General features: G+C 47.9%; 1 protein-coding gene across 1 annotated transcript in view; it reads left to right on the top strand.

Moving 5' to 3' along the window:
- Positions 1-5,119: 5,119 nt before the first annotated feature.
- The window catches only part of CAMK1D (calcium/calmodulin dependent protein kinase ID), a 429,737-nt gene continuing 418,299 nt past the window's right edge, over positions 5,120-16,557 (top strand). Inside the window, exon 1 of the mRNA XM_044229189.1 lies at positions 5,120-5,568. Within this exon, the coding sequence (XP_044085124.1) occupies positions 5,477-5,568 (92 nt within the window). The 5' untranslated portion in view covers positions 5,120-5,476. The remainder of the gene's footprint in view (positions 5,569-16,557) is intronic.

Raw genomic sequence — 16,557 nt, forward strand, 5'->3', positions numbered from 1 at the left:
CTACTGATCATCCATGTATTTTCCAGCATGTGATATGCTCCTTTGGTCTGTAGATTAAAGTCTTTCTTCATTTCCAAAAAGTTTTCTTGAGTAACATCTTTACGTATTTTTGGTAGCATTATTTCAGTTTCTTCAGAAGGGATACAATTTATGGATATATTATACTTCCTTTGTGTTTCATATAATTTTCTGTCTACTCTTTGTTCCATTTTATTTTCCTACTATTCTTAATTTGTCCTCTAGATTACTTAAAAGGTTTTTAGCAATTTTTCTTGTGCCATTTCCATTTCCATGATAGTCTTGGTTCTATGGTGGTTTCACTTGGTTCCTGCTTCCTTCCTGAGCTCTCCAGCTTGTTTTAATTCCTCCTGTTGTCTTGCCCTATCTTTCCTGAACAAACACATTTTTGGTTGTTTTATAGTTTTTTTTTTTTTTTTAAGTTGTGATGTGTTTGAACACAAATTTTACTTTTAGCATTTTTTCCCTTGTGTTGAATCTTTGCTGCTGCTTTGTTTTTCCTATTACCCTTCACCACACCCCACCCCGATTATTTATTTTTTTTAAGATTTTATTTATTTATTTGACAGAGAGAAATCATAAGTAGATGGAGAGGCAGGCAGAGAGAGAGAGGGGGGAAGCAGGTTCCCCGCTGAGCAGAGAGCCCGACGCGGGGCTCGATCCCAGGACCCCGAGATCTTTAATTGGAGGAGTTTTGTAAAGATTTTGTGCTGGTTCTCCCTTGACTTTCATCATGTGAACTAGGTGAGTTCCTCCAAAAGATGGCTATTAATATGTAAGAGGTTCAGGTCAAATAGTGGGCCTTAGACATTTTCCCGGCTAACTAGAATTTTCTTTGGGCCATGCTCAGTTTCTTTATGACCCAGGTTTGTGACTAAAGCTTCTTTTAGTCTTTGCCTTCTCCAGTAGAGATCTGAAATGACAATATTGAGTCCTTCTTCTTGAGTATGCCTCCCTGACAAGCTGCTTCTCACAGAGGTGGCCCTTCTTTCTGATTCCTCATTCAGCTATGCTTTTCCTAGATATTATTGTCCTCTAAACTGGCAACAACTTATGCTAATCATCAGTATATAGAACATATGCTCTAGTAACTCTTTTACCTATTTTTAAGAACTAAGTACACAATTTAAGATGCTAAAACTTTTGCAGTATTTATGAGATGAGGCTCTAACATCAAAGTGTTGTCAAACAATCCTTTTGATGGAGAGGAAAGAACCCAGCTTTTAGGAAGGAAATGTTTTCCCCTGTCATATTTCTTGTTGAGATTTCAGTTTTTCATGGAGAGTGGATCTATATGAGGTCACCTAATAGAATTTTTTTTTTTTTAGAATATTTTTGATTAATACAATTTGGACCAAAGAGTTTTGAAGTTTTCAAAGATTAATTATATTCTTTTTAAAATTCAATTCAATTCAATTATGAGAGAGAGAGAGCACAAGCAGGGGAAGCTGAAGGCTCCCTGTGGAACAAGGACCCAGATGCGGGACTCGATCCTAGCACCCTGAGATCATGACTTGAGCCGAAGGCAGATGCTTAACTGACTGAGCCACCTAGGCACCCCAACGTTGATGCTATTCTTTTTTTTTTTTTTAATTTTTTTTAAACGTTGATGCTATTCTTGATAAGCTTTATGTCAAATGAAAAAAAAATCATTGATTTGCAAGTCCTAAAAATTATTGAATTTATGTATCATTCTCCCTTCTACAACCTGCATTTTACAGGTTCAGGGAGATCAAGTATTTTTTGTGACCTGGGCCTTAAGTCTAGTTTCCTGGATTTCTAGTTCTTTCCACTGCCCCAGTTTGTCTTGTCAGCTCATCACTTTAGGTACAAAAGATCAAATAGAGGTAATTTAGAAAATTTCAGATTTAGTTTATGAATCGCTCTATATAGTATTTATCTCCCTTACACCATCTGCCCCGTTCTGAACCTGGGCCACACAAACTTGATGATCTATTGGCAAGAGGGTTGGTGGGGGAAAAGTTTGATGGGCATAATATTAGTAACTACTTAATGACGTGTTATTAAAAGTACCTCTGGGATGCCTGGATGGCTCAGTTGGTTATTCATCTGGCTTCAGCTCAGATCATGATCTCCAGGTCTAGGGATCAAGCCCTGTGTCAGGCTCCCGGCTCAGTGGGGGTTTGCTTCTCCCTCTTCTCCTCCCTCTGCACCTCCCCCCACTGTTCATGCTTTCTTTCTCTCAAAGAAACAAAATCTTTTAAACAAATACTTCTTTGGGCTCTTTAAGCAAAATTGTAAGAGCTTTAAGAAAATATAAAGACTTGGGACCTAGCTTTTGTAATCTAGAACATGTGACAGAGTTTTCTAGAGTGGAATTGTTGGGGAAGTGATAGCTTTTGATGGATAGATAATAAAGGACAGTGGAGGTGGGGTAGAATCACGAGACTGGTGGCCATCACCTGCCTCTCTAGAAAAACATGGCAGGCTGAAGGAAATGGTCAGTTACTGGAAAACAGTCCAAGAGAGGGTCCTGGAGCTAACAGAATTGGACAGTGTACAGCCCAAGGCATAGCCATACTTTGGAAATGGTGGGTTTTGTTTTCCAATGCGATCTCCAGGATCAAGATCTTCTATTTTACTTGGAGTTCAGTAAGGGACCATAGCGAAGCCACACAGTTTGTCTTTGGCATTTCTGCCTCCTTGGGGATCCATTCCTTTGGGTCTGGCCTCCTTAGTTCTGCATTAAATGTTTGCATCTTTTCTCTGGGACTTAGTCCAGCTGAGCATGACTTGATAATGCTGAATGAACATCATTACAAAATTTGGAAGAGAAAGAAGATTCTCTATAGCTTTTACATCAGTACAACAAATATCAAATAGCTGTCTTGATTCTATTTCATTTCTTTGTCCATCCTATGCCCATTCATCTGTCAGTTACTATGTGTGAGTTACCATGCTAGGTGCTGGGCATACAGTGGTACAAAAGGCTATGTGTTCCTTGACCTCATGGACATTGCAAGCTGGTTGGTAAAGTCACAGCCGTAGAGCCAGGTGCCATCTTCCTCTGATTCCCCTTTACTTTTGTTCCTCCTGGACAACGCCTCTCTTTGATAGGGAGAGAGAGAACATCAGCATATCTTTAGTTCTGCTGACAAAAGCTGAGATTGAGGATTGTCTTCAGGGGCTCTGGTGGTTGATCCTTAGGCTAGGAGCAAGGGTGAAATGGAGAGGAAAGAACTGAGTAAGAAGGAGGAGAATGGGAGGAATGGAAGGAGGGAAGATAAGATGCTCATAGTAGGGCATGGGAGGGTGTCTACTAGCATCTTAGTTATTCCCAGTTCCAACTCTTCATATTGCTTACTGAAGCTTTGACAGAAATGAATGATATTCTAGTTCCTTGAATCCAGTTCTGGTTGAAAGAGGTGCTATTTGCCTTCTGCTTTGTAATCTGTCCTGGAAGTTTCACTTACCCATTTAGTCTGTTTATAACAGCTGAGTAATACTGAATTTCCCCTGGACAGCCTGGAGAGCCTTAAACTAACAGCCTTGGAAGACAGGAAACCAGCATGGAGGTGTGGAGGGATGGGCAGGTCACGGTATCTTTTGACCTCCTTGGGGTTGGAGAAAGGGAGGCGGGGAAGGGCTGGCAGTGTCCAGTGTCAGGACTCTGGGCCTTCATCCACGCTGTCAGACCCAGGAAGAAGATACTGGGCGAAGTTTCCCTTTCAGGGAGTAGATTCCCCCCCCCCTTCACAGTAAAATTGGAACAGTCCTGGGAAAATGGGGCAGGTGTCAACTAACAATCAAGAGAGGAGGCTGTTTATTCAAGTCAAGAGAGAGGCCAGGGGCATTACAAGAGCGGGAGCCATAATCTGCATACAAGGAAAACTATTTTCTGAATCAAGAGGTAGTCCCTTCTGGTTGGGGACAGGGATAGGCACTTGGATCCCCCTCTGAAAGCTGGACATGGGAGAAGGTTGGGCAATCAAAGAGCATCTTTGAGATGGGAGGCTAGAGGGAACCCCGGTTCCCTTTTCTCTAACCAGTAGGAAAGGATGTTTCCAGGTACAAGCTGCGCCTCCGGGTACCCTACTAAGCCCACTGCAGGAAGGGCTAAGGAGGGGGCAGCCCTCCTTTTGAGAAGGGTGTGGAGTAGACCTTCACTTTTCACTAAGCAAGAGGAGAGGGGGAGAAACCAGGGGGTGCCAAACAGGAGCGAAGGCGGCCAGGCCCGCTGGCAGTTCCAGTCCCGGGACCGAGGCCGCCCGAGAGGGTCACGGAACCCTCGCCGGGCAGTGCCCGAATCCACCCGCAGCCTGAGCGCCTAGTAACTCCGGGAGTCCAGCTCCCAAAAGGAAAAGGAGGCGGCGCCTGGCACGTCCTAGGCGTCCCCGGCCCCGAGGCTTCCAGGCTTTCTCTTCGCAACGAGGCCCCCTCCCCCGGCCAGAATTTGACGCGAGCGCCGATTTTGGTGCAATGCGAATTAGCTCTAGTCGCCGAGTCGGGAGGGACGGACAAGCTCCGGGAGCGCCAGAAGCGGGCTGGCTCGGCGGGGCCCGAGTCAACGCCCACCTCCGCCTGCATCCCCACCGCTCCTCCTGTCGCCATAACAACCGACCCCCGCCCGCCAGCTCCGCGCAGCCCCGGGACGCACGGGCCACTGGCCCGCGCGCTCGGGGAAAGCACCCCCACCCTTGTCGCCTCGGATCCGGGCAACCTCGCACTCCCGCCCCCACCTCGCTGCTGCCAAGCACAACGCAGAGGCGCCCCCTCCCGCCGCCAAGTAGGAAAGCCCTCGCGCCCGGGAGACTTGACTGCCGAATTAATAAAGCACCTGAATCAGGGGCTAGGGTCCTCCCGCGCGCGCCCCGGCGCCCTGCACCTGCCGAGGTCCCCCGCACCTGCCCTATCCGGGGCTTCAGGGCGCGCGCCGCGGCCAGCCGACGGCGGTGCCCCGCGCCCAGTGTACAGAGCTCTCGGGGAGCAGGACATCCCCGAAGGCGGCAGCACGCCGGAGGCGGGGAGGCGGGAGGCGGTCGGGGCGCGCGGGGAGGGCGGGGAGCCCGCGGGAGGAGGAGGAGGTGGAGGAGGAGGAGAGAGAGGGAGCAGGGCGGGCGGCGGGGAGGGAGAAGGGAGGCAAGAAAGTAGCAAAAGTGAGGCTGGCAGCCGGCGGCAAAGGAGCGGGTCGAGCGGCGGCGGCGGCGGCAGGAAGTCTGTGCCCGAGACGAGCAGAAATTAGAGCCAGGGAGGGACCGCGGCGGCGGCGAGAGTGAAAGAGGAAACTGCAGAAGAGGAAGCTCTGCCGCAGCACAAAGTCTCCTCCGGCTCCCGCGCCTAGCATCCCCGCGCGCCCGCCCCAGCCCTCCCGGACCGGCTCGCCGCCGCTGCCTGCGCCCCTGTCGCCGGGCGCCCCCTCCTCAGCGCGCCCACCCCGGCCCCACGCGCCCCGGCCGCGCCGCCTCGCCGCCCTCCGCACACGTCGCCCTCGTCTGCCATGGCCCGGGAGAACGGCGAGAGCAGCTCCTCCTGGAAAAAGCAAGCTGAAGACATAAAGAAGATTTTCGAGTTCAAGGAGACCCTCGGAACGTAAGTGGGGCTCCGGGAGAGAAGGGTGGAGGTACCAGCGGCCGTGGGTGCACAGGCAGCGCCTGCTGCCACCACCGCCAGCCACCGCGGCAGGAACCGGCTGGTCGCCGCGTCCTCATTGTCGGGTTCTCGGCTCTGCGGAGCCCCCCGCGTGTCCAACGCCTGGGTCTGCGTCCCTCGGGCACGGGTGGGCACCGCTCTCCGGCCGGGGCGAGAGGAGCTCCGAGCTTTTGGGAGGACAGTCACCAGCAGGCGACTTTCCACTTCCCCTGACACCGCCACCCTCTCGACTTCTTTCTCCCCACGCGTGACTGTGGGCTGAGAATGGTGGATATGAGTGTTTACTGGCTGTGTGTGTTTACTCACCGTGTGTATGGGCACACCGTGTAGATGAGAGATAGGGTCTCGAGAAAATGGGGCTCCGGTCATTCCCTTTGCTGTCTGTCCTTCCATCGTGTGTTCTTATAGAATCGACATCTGCACGTACTAGGTGTAGGCAACACTTTGGATGCCAAGCGATTATGGAAGGGAAGAATTCGCAGTGTTCAGGGTCACGTGTGGGTAAAGCCTTCCCTGAGCGTGTGTCTCTTTCACACAGGCTCAGCCACACACGCTGGCCTGCATGTCTCCAGGGAGGGTCTGTGAGTGTCTCTGTACAGGCGACTCCTCTCTTGGACTGTCTTCAGTCCAAGTGTTGGTGGCTGCGTGGCAAGAAAGCTGAAACACTCAGAAGTCGGCATGAATGCCCCAAGCATGGGCTGCTCAGTTCAGCGACTGCTCTCTTTCTGCCCAGGAGTTGGTTTTTGTTTGTTTTGTTTTGAAGCGCCCCAGAATAGGTAGGGAGGCTGATAGTGAAAGACAATCAGGCACTGCTGGGTGAGTCTGAAGTTCAGGTTATTTTTTCCCCTGATATGATCAGTATCTGCTGGTGATCAGTATCTGTCAGTGTATATATTCGCTCACACGCACACATGTGCTATATGAACTGAACATTTTGTAGGGGTTTATGGAGGTGTTGATTAGGCTGGGAAGAGAAAGAGGAGGTGTTTGGTGAGATAAATCACTGTGTTCTTCCTTCTTCCATTCCTTCCCTTTCCCCCCTTCCCTTGTTTTTGTGATTGGTTTGCTTTCCCAGAATCACTTTTTCCCACCCAGATTGTCTGCTGCCCCCTACTCAGGGTCCATGGTGGGTGGTCGTTCATTTCCCTCACTCCCACCCCCTACATCTGCAGTGGATCCCCCAGGGTGAAGTTGTGAAGGCAGCATTCCCAGGAAGGCACCTTGGTAAGGCTGAGAATAGGGTCTCCCAGCTGTGTTGCTGCACTTTAGGGAGGGCACCTGTGGGTATAGACTTTCTACCTTTGTTGGGATGAAAACAAAAAGGATTTCGCCTTTTTAATAGAGAGGGGTTTGGGACTGCCTCCCTCAGCATGGCCAGTTAGGGGGTGAGTTTTGGTCAAAACTTTTGAACGTTGCTATTGAGGTTTATTCGGATATGGGGTTTTGATGCTGGGATGCTCAAGTTACTAAGCAAGAAGCATGCCCTTGCTTGTCATCCTGAGACCGGTTATGTGGCTGCAGATGAGGGCATGGGAGAGAGTGGAATCTCGGTGTGTGGGAATTCCTTCCTTTGTGTGGCACATCTCCACCTGAGCCCCTCACTCTGGTCTCCCTGCCTGTAGCCTCCGTGGGCAGAGATGCCTCCCCCTAACCAACCTGCTTTTTGGGAGAGTCCTGCAGCCTCCCCTCTGCCGCAGCCAGGCCGCCGAAGCTCAGTGAGCTGTGCCTTTATTGAGTGGCTCCTGCTGTAGCAGGCGCTGTTTGGGGGTGACTGCGGGTGGTTTTCCCTCTGGGAAGGATGGGGATTTGCCTTCTGGAGCCAGAGAGGCCAGTGGAGCTGTTGCGGAACTGTCTCTTGGACTCTGGTCAGGTGCCTGGTGAACTTGGGCATGGGTCTCTGTTGGGGTCCCGAAGCTTTGCCTTCTGCCTTGGAAATAATTCTTTGAAAAGAAGCTTCCCACTGAGGCCCTGTGGTGCTGGCATGGGTTCTAAAAGAGTCTAACACAAATAATTAAATGATCAAAATGTTTTTACTCAATGACAGAATAATAATAGTCATTATAGGTGACTTTCTTAAAGGAATACCAAGCATCAGGCATTGTTGTAAGTGCCTTACATGTATTTCACTCTCAGAATAAGCTTAGAAGGTGGGTTTTGCTGTTATTCCCAATTGGCAGATGGGAAAAATGAGGCAACGGAGAGATTAAGTGACTTGCCAAACATGAGCTAGTTCCAGGCAGAACTACTCGTCATGATCCATATGGGGCAGAGCTAATTTGTGGCTTATGTAACAGCAAACGTTTTCTAATAATTTGATTTAACGTATTTGGAAAGCTAATTTTAACAGTAATGCAAAGAAAACATCATTGGGGTAACATTTCAAAGCTTGTGGAATATCAGCTTTATTTTGTCTCCTTGAACTTCCCAGCAGTGGTCTGAAGTTCAGTATGCTTGTTTCACCTGGGGCCAACCCCAGTGACCTTGGCCTGAGTCCAGACAGAGAGGTTGCTTCCAGTCTTGTCTGTGCAGATGGGGAGTCTGGACCCCTCTTCTGTCTGTAATGAAACCTCGTGTAAGACAAAGGCATCACTCAAGATTGGGATTCATTTCCAAGGTACTCTGAAGCTCCAAGTCATTTTGTTTGTCACACCTTCCCCACATGCCTTCAGGATCCTAAGGCAGGAAAGCCCTGCCAGGAGCCAGTCTGTCATCTCACAGTGTTAAAATGCTTTTAAAATAAAGCATCGTAAAGGCCCAAGGAGCACACTTTGCCAGCATTTGTCCTCTGATATGTAGCTGCCTGATTCAGGTACCTTTCCCTGTGGAGCTAGAACATTTACTGTTGAAGCCAGGGGGTTGAGTCATTTAGTTGGTGTGGTCAGAGGGGACTTGCTGGAGAACGGGGGCCAAATGGGAGGGAAGGCGGGCCCAGGAGCATGGGAAGGGGATGAAGGAAGCTAAGGACAGCCTAGGCAAAAGGATCTGTCTTTGGGGTTTGGGCCTGGGTTAGCTCATGTGCCTCTGAGTCAGGCCTCAGGAAAAACCTCCCAACCAGTGGGCTGCATGTAACTTACTTTGAAAGGGAATTCCAGAACCTGACCATAGCTCTGAATAAGGTGAACGATCTAATTACTAGTTAGTAATCAACGACATGTTTTCTGATCCTTGGCACACTGTGAGAGCAAATACATGTTGTGTAACAGCAAATTAGGGGTAGTGAACATTTCCTTTAGTGTATTTGCCAAGGCTCTTCAGATCGCCTCTATTGGAGATACCTTTCAACGACTTCTGAAATTACAAAAAAAATTGATAATTTGCCACTCAGAGAAGACTATAGATGGAAAGAAAGCTTTGGTGTGGTGTCAGGAAGTACCCCAGACTCACGGAAATCACTTCTGTAATTTCCATACCATGATATCCTTCTGAACAGAGAAGGCCTCTGTTCTTGGCATGACACAGAATGATTGTCCCAATATACCTCCTTTCCTCTGGAGTATAGGAAATGGCATGTCCTAGAAAATAGATCATCTCTGCAGGGTGTGAATACATGGTTTTCTTATAGACTGAACATTTTACGGGGAAATAACTGCTGTCTGTAGGGGGCTGGGCTGGGCTTCGTGGAGAGTTTGAGCCTGGCTTCCAGGTCTGGCTCAGCCACTAATGGGTTGTGTGGCCTGTGGGCCTCTTGGTCAGTTGTCCACATTACCTTCTCCCTGTCTCAGCTTTCTCCTCTCTAAAATCAGGGGTGTGGGGCAGGGAAGGCAAGATGGTTTTCAAGTGCCCTTATAGCCCTGAGATTTTATGGCTCGACTGTGCAAGGAAACTACTCACTGGGGATCCTTACAAGCCTTCCACGTGTGGCTAGTGCCGCTCATTTCTGTTTGGAGTGACATTGTTAGGCCCATGCTAGTAGCAGAGTGAAACAGCTCTGAACAGGAAGTCTTATCCCACTTAATGTCTATGGCATAGTGCGGCTGCTTTTTCATTAAATGAGTGCCTGCTGGTGCTGCTTTAGGAAGGGTATAAATAGAAATATCCATGGGGCAAGCATGGTCTTTTCCCACTCGTATCATACTTATACTCCTTATTCTGAAATTGCTCAGTAAATACACCTGTTGAGGACACAGATGATTGGTTTATCTGGAAGCCCCAATAGTGCTTTTTTGGGGATGTAGGCAGTGGGGTGGGGGAGGGGTAGAATGCAAAGCTGCTTCAGGTGGTTTGTATGTTTGACTGGCTGATTTAATAGTATTTATTCTGTAATTAGTCAGATTTTTAGAGTCTGGGTGAAACATTTGAAAGAATATCACCAAGCGGACCATGGCGGCAGAAGCCCCTAGATTTCTCCCTTAGTGTATATCCCAGCTGTGGTATTTGTTAGGAGTTTGTATTTCTCAGCTCTCTAGTTTGGGAGGGCAGGATATAAATTCAGCCTCTCATACATTTCAAGATAGCTACTGAGCATCTACTATATTCTAGGCACTGTGGGGCATAGCTGCAAACAACCAACCAAAAAATGCTCGCCCTCTTGGAGCTTACCTTCTGGTAGGAGAACCAGGAAATGAAGAAGATAAGTAAGTAAAATGTAGAGTATGGTGCCTAGTACACACGTGAGGGAGAATATCCAAGCAGGGAAGGGGGATTTTGTAGAGTGGGGTGATGGCAGCTTGAAGCCAGGTAGTCATGGATGGCCTCGCTGAGCAGCTGATATTTGAGTACCATCTAAAGGAGCCCTGGAACATCTGAAGGCAGCATGTTCCCATGAGAGGGGACAGCAGGAGCTGAGGGCCTGGCGGGAAGCTTGTTTGCTTCTTGTTTCCAAGAGGCATGTGTGGCTGGAAGTGGATGGTCAGGGGTGGAAGGTGGGAGCTGAGCTAAGAGAGCGAGGAATTGGAGGGGGCAAGGCAGAGGGGAGATCGGACTCATGCATGACCTTTGTAGACCGTTGTCGAAACTTTGCCTTTGTGCTGAGAGATGTGGGAGACATTGGAGGATTTTGAGCAGAGGAGAACCTTGATCTGACTCAGGTGTTTCCATCATCACTGTACTTGTGGTATTGAGGACGGACCAGTGGGCTCTGGGGCAGAAGTGAGGAGACCAGCTTGGGAGCCATTGCAATGATCCAGGTGAGAGACAGGTGGTTTAGAAGGAGGAAGTAGCTACGGAGGTGAGGAGAAGCGATTGGATCCTGGATATTTTTGGAAGAGACAGCAGAAAAGAATTGTTGTGGTTGGGTGTGAGATTCTCCAAGGCTTTGGGGTTGAAAGAATCGTGCTATTGGCTGGTTTTGGTCAGTTTATGCAAGGATTTTCTGAGTGTCTGCTCCATCCCTGCTCTGGGAGGATCTTGGAAACAGTTTAGCAGGTAAGCTCACATTTGGGCTTCTGGGCCCCCCTCATGAGTGACACCTGCATTTCAAGGTGAATTTCCTTCCCTCTGAGTTTATGTCTGGAGAGGACTTTTGAAATGCCTCCTCCTTGGTCACAGAGGGAAAGTTGTGATAGGCTGGATATTTTAGCTTCTAGAAGAATTGCTTAATTTTCTGTGAAAATGCTGGGGTTTCCCTTAGAACTATCAATGGGAAGAGCTAGCTCACCTTGACAGGTGGGCCTATAACTCTTCTCTCTCTCTTTGTGTGTGTGTGTATTTATATTTATATCTCGTATATAACTCTATCCTATAACCTGTAACTCACTTAATTTGGCGATTTAAAGCCCAAACATTCTGTGAAAAATAATAAACATGAGCATTCCTGCTGCTCCTTTCTTTGACAGGATGTTTTGTTATTTGGAGAGGAAAAGCCAAATGTTTTTCTTGATTGGGAAAAAGATAACAAACACTGGTCTTATTGATTAGTGCAGTGGGATTTGGGAAGTTACGCTTTGGGTAGAGAGCTTGTTCCAGAAGGGACTAATAGGGACTGTGTCTCCGGCAAAAATTTCTGGTTCAAACGTGGCCACTGAAGGACAATAATTAGACTTGGTAGGTAGACATTCGTGTTCCCTCAGGGGAGGATTTTAGGGGTTAATTTGTTGAGTTTTTCTTTAGCTGGGTCTCCATAAATCCCTTTAATCTTTCCCTTCCTCAAGTAAATCTCCTTAAATCCCCTGCAATCTCTCTTCTTCGCCTCCTCTCTCCTCTGGGACAGCTTAGGCATTGGTCCAGTGGTGGACTGTCACATTGCTGATCAACTTGCACCCACAGTGGTAAACCTCCAACCTCACATCTCCAATCCTTACCAGATTTCCCAGAAATTACCAGGGAGTCCACAGCCCCCTGGGGACCCATATTTTTAATTGAAGAAGGAACTGCTTCTGGGTGGCCAGCAGGAAGGCTAGTGTTCTAGTCAGTTGTTTTGAAGATGGTCAACCCAAAGTGTATGTAGCTAAAACAGAAGGATATGTAGACTCTGGGAGAGATGCTATCCTAATTTTCTTTCTCAGTTCATGTTGGTTATGCCCCTTTGACATTCTTTGGTGCAGGAAACCACTTTTATCTTGGGTTAGCTATCACGAGATCCTGCTTGATTTCTAAGAAAATGTTTATTATGCGGGTCAAACGGCTTATTTAGGTTCCAGTCAGATCAAGGCTAACTTCTAAATGGATGCTACTGGCCAAGTTCATTCAGTAGCACACTGAGTTCATTCCATGTCTCTGGCGATCAGCTCTGTGCCTTGTGCTGTTTTTCCTAGTTATTTCAGGGTTCAAAAACAGGGATTCTGTCTTCTGGGTAACACCAAATCTTGAGGATAAGCATTGAAAATAGCATATTTGCTGAGGCCAGGTAGGAGAGGCCTTGACCCTTAATGGAAAGGTGGCTCCAGCAGAACCATTCCAACCGTGTGCTTCTGGAGAGGTTCCTCAATCTTTCTGAGTTAAGATGGGGATGGAAGTTGTTGCTTTGTGGGATTCTTGTAAGGATTCAATGATGTATAGGAGGTGCCTGGCACATAAATGGGATTAAGTAAACGGTAGCTGTCATCAACTCTAGTTGCTTTCAGCAACTGTGGTTGAGGGGGACCGCCTATGGAAATTCAGGGCTAGGACCATAGGGAAGAACATGTCAGGATCTGTTGGAAACTGATTTTTGGAAGCTCTTGTTGCAAATATGCAGAATGGTGCCTATTTGACCTCCCCCCACTCCCCTGCCCACATTGATTTACGAAACTATCAACAAGTCTTCAGTCAGCCATGGATGTTTCATTGCTGGGTGTTTTGCACAGCACCATAGTGAGTAACTAAGTGTGTAGGCTCTGAGGCACTAGGACCTGAGTGCAAATCCTGGTCCACTGCTTCTCAAATTATTGAGAATTTCGTTTTGGGCAAATTATTTGGCCATTCTCAGCCTCTTGTCCATAAAACAGGATAAGACCAGCACTTAATCTCAGGGCTGTAGGGAGAATTTCAGGAGAGCCCATGAAAACTACTCAGTACAGTGTGTGACCCATGAACATGTTCTCAGGAAATGCTCGTTCCCGCTCATTAGCCCCTGTGGTGCTGGAACACAGCTCCTCAGAGGCCATTTGCACAGATCTGGGGGGTCCGTGGAGCCATTCGGCATTTGCTCGCCCCAGGAGGATTATTAGTTTGTAGAGTGCTAGCATTAACCAAGAGACTCCGCCTGAAACGTCCTCCGGGCCAGCTCCTGTGCTGGAGTGACCTAGTTCACTGTGTATCACAGGCTCATTCCTTCCTCTGGTTATCTCATCAGCTTTGTCTCTGCACCTCTCCCTGCAGCCTGAGCTGGGGCTTTTGTTTTGTTTTGTTTTAGCCTGTCCCTGTCTGCATCAGCTTGTGCAACAGTTCTCCGAGTAGTTTCTGTCTTCCCAAACAGCACACAGGTCTCCGTCGCTCTGCCTCTGCTTCAACGTGCTTTTCCTTGCTGAGAATGGTTACCGGGTGTCAGCTTCGTTTCTCAGTGAAGAGAAGGTTCTGATGCGAGGGCTTAAGTACTTTATTTGCCACATGACAAAACATCGTGGAGTTTTATAGTTTAAAAAAGCTGGTATGTCCTGAATTGATTTAAGAAATGGCAGCATGCCTGTGAGTACACCACATGGGCACGTGTAACAATTTATTTAAAAATATCTTTATGGGGGATTGCTGGGGGGGCATGGGATAAGATTTCAAAAGTTTCATTTCCCAGGTCTCAGGATACAGGCATTGACAGTTGGGGTGCGAATATCCGCCGCATTAGGCCAGATCCCTTGTCTTGATCTCTCCACGTTATTCCTTTTAATGGCCGAAGTCTGGGGTGACAATTTATTGGGACCTCTGTAATGGAGTGAGCAGGGGAAGAAAAGTCTCTGACATTCCTATGTGACAGAGGACCTCCTTGTCTGTCATAACCCGTGACGCCCATCAGTGCAATTGCCTTTACACCAAATGGAATTGGATGCTGTAACTGGAACCCTCAAGGTTTTCAGTACAGCCTCCGAAGTCCCTGATTTTCTTTCTTTTTTTTTTTTTTTAAGATTTTATTTATTTGACAGAGAGAGATCACAAGTAGGCAGAGAGGCAGGCAGAGAGAGAGGAGGAAGCAGGCTCCCTGCTGAGCAGAGAGCCCGATGCGGGACTCGATCCTAGGACCCTGAGATCATGACCTGAGCCGAAGGCAGCGGCTTAACCCACTGAGCCACCCAGGCGCCCGAAGTCCCTGATTTTCAAGTGATCCTCTTGCCTGCCTACTCCCACAACTCTGTGCCCTCTAATACTAAGACCTACAGTGTTGTGGGGGAAAAGACACCCACACAAAAAACAAAGCCCCAAAGCCCCAAATCTTCTGTAGCATTAGAAAACTTGTGGGTAGAGGGAAGAGAGTGGGAGGTCTGGCAGAGGGTTGGAGTGGCAGGCATCCCACAGGGCTGGTGCCCCTCCACCAAGTGTCCTTCTGTCTCTGGGCTGCCACTTCTTTTTTTTTTTTTTTTTTAAAGATTTTATTTATTTATTTGACAGAGAGAGAGATCATAAGTAGGCAGAGAGGCAGGCAGAGAGAGGGGGGGAAGCAGGCTCCTCGTCAAGCAGAGAGCCCGATGCGGGGCTCAATCCCAGGACCCTGAGATCATGACCTGAGCTGAAGGCAGAGGCTTAATCCACTGAGCCACCCAGATGCCCCGGGCTCCCACTTCTTTAGCCTTGATAGGAATGGCCACTTGAAAGTTGCCTTGAAACATGGAAAGATATGAACGCCTTGAAAGAGGTTGAGGGCCCTGCCATTTAGGATATAAGCAGTTTTGAAGGAAGTGCTTTTTTCTGACACTTAACTGAAAAGAATTCATGTTTGATTGTAAGGCAGGAGGGAGATAGGTTAATTGTGGTCTTGGGACTCTGATGGGTTGCAACCTGGGAAGTGGAGGGCCGAGTGAGGCCCACTGGGGAGCCATGGCAAAGCTGAATGCTTGCTGGCCTGGGGTCTCCAAGTGGGGGGTGTCGTGGTATGGCCTCTGTGTCTCCCTTATCCCTTCTCCCAGGACTAGGCCGGGACTGTTACCACTGTGATCCAGCTATGTCAGTGACCCCAAAGTTCATCTAGGCTGGAGTAGGGTCCTAGGTAACCCCAAAATATTTCATTTGTTTAAGAAAAATATGTCTTGAAAAAGTTTGTAACGAACATTTGGAGCAGACCTTGCATAAAAGTTGGGGACAGCATGTATCTGATAATATGTACAAGAATGATATTGCTTGTGGGTTCTTTCTGCCTCTATTAGCATGGTCAGCAAAGATGGAGTTTGTGGTCTGGGTAGGGTAAAAAAGGAATGTGGGCTTCTTGTGGTCCTTTTGGCTCCTCTCACAACTGGGATATAATAATAAGACTTAATGTGTGTGTGTGTGTGTGTGTGTGTGTGTTTAACTTTGGTAAAAAATACATAACTGAAAAGTTACCATTCTAAACCATTTTTAAGTGTATGGGTCAGTGTCATAGAGGATGCTCACAGTGCCTTGTGACCATCACCACCATCCATCTCCAGAACTTTCTCATCCCCCCCAAACTGAAACTCTGTCCCCATTACACACTAACTCCCCAGTCCACCCTCTTCCCAAGTCCTTGACAATCACCATTCTACTTCCTGTCTTTATGAATTTGACTGCTGTAGGTGCCTCATGGAAGTGAAGTCCACAAAATATTTGTCCTTTTGTGACTGGCTTATTTTACTTGGGACAATGTCCTCGAAGCATGTACTAGAACTTCCTTCTTTTTCTTTTTTGTCCTCCTTGCTTTTTAAGGCAGAATAATATTCTCCGGTGTGTCTATACCCCATCGCATTTATTCATTCGTTTGTTGGTGCACACTTGGAGTTATTTCCACCTTTTGGCTGTCGTGAATAATGCTGAATGGACATGGGGGTACCCGTATGTCTTCATGTCCTGGCTTTCATTTCTCTTGGGTGTGTACCCAGAAGTAATGTTGCTGGATCATATGGTAATTCTCTGCTGAAATTTTGGGAGGGCCGCCATCTTGTTTTTCCCAGTCATGTGGTGTTTGGCTATTTGCAAAATGTTTTTACCCGCATGATTCAGTTATGGCCCTCACTTTACAGGTAAGGAAATGGAGGTTCAGAGAGGTCAAATGACTCATGGGAAAATGCTGCTGAGCGGCAGCGGGAGTGGGAGGGGGTCTAAGTGTCTTCTCACTCCCCAGTTCAGTGCTCTTTCTCCTGTGTCACACAGCTTACAAGCTGATTCATGGAGTTGATGTGAATAGGGAATATTAAAGAATGAAGGAGAAATGCCTCCACTTCTGTGGACGTGTTATGGTATGGTGAGGAGATGGGTTCTGATTTGTAACAACTGCTGATTTCCGTGGTATAAATACTCCCACATGGAACGGTTTCAAGCTGCCCATGGTTTAACAACCTACTACAGAATTCTTGCATCAGGCTCTCATGAGCAGGTATGAGGTGACTCCAGCATACCTCTAAAGGAAGTAGA

Source organism: Neovison vison, chromosome 12, assembly GCF_020171115.1.
Source record: "Neovison vison isolate M4711 chromosome 12, ASM_NN_V1, whole genome shotgun sequence".
NCBI classification, from domain to species: domain Eukaryota; kingdom Metazoa; phylum Chordata; class Mammalia; order Carnivora; family Mustelidae; genus Neogale; species Neogale vison.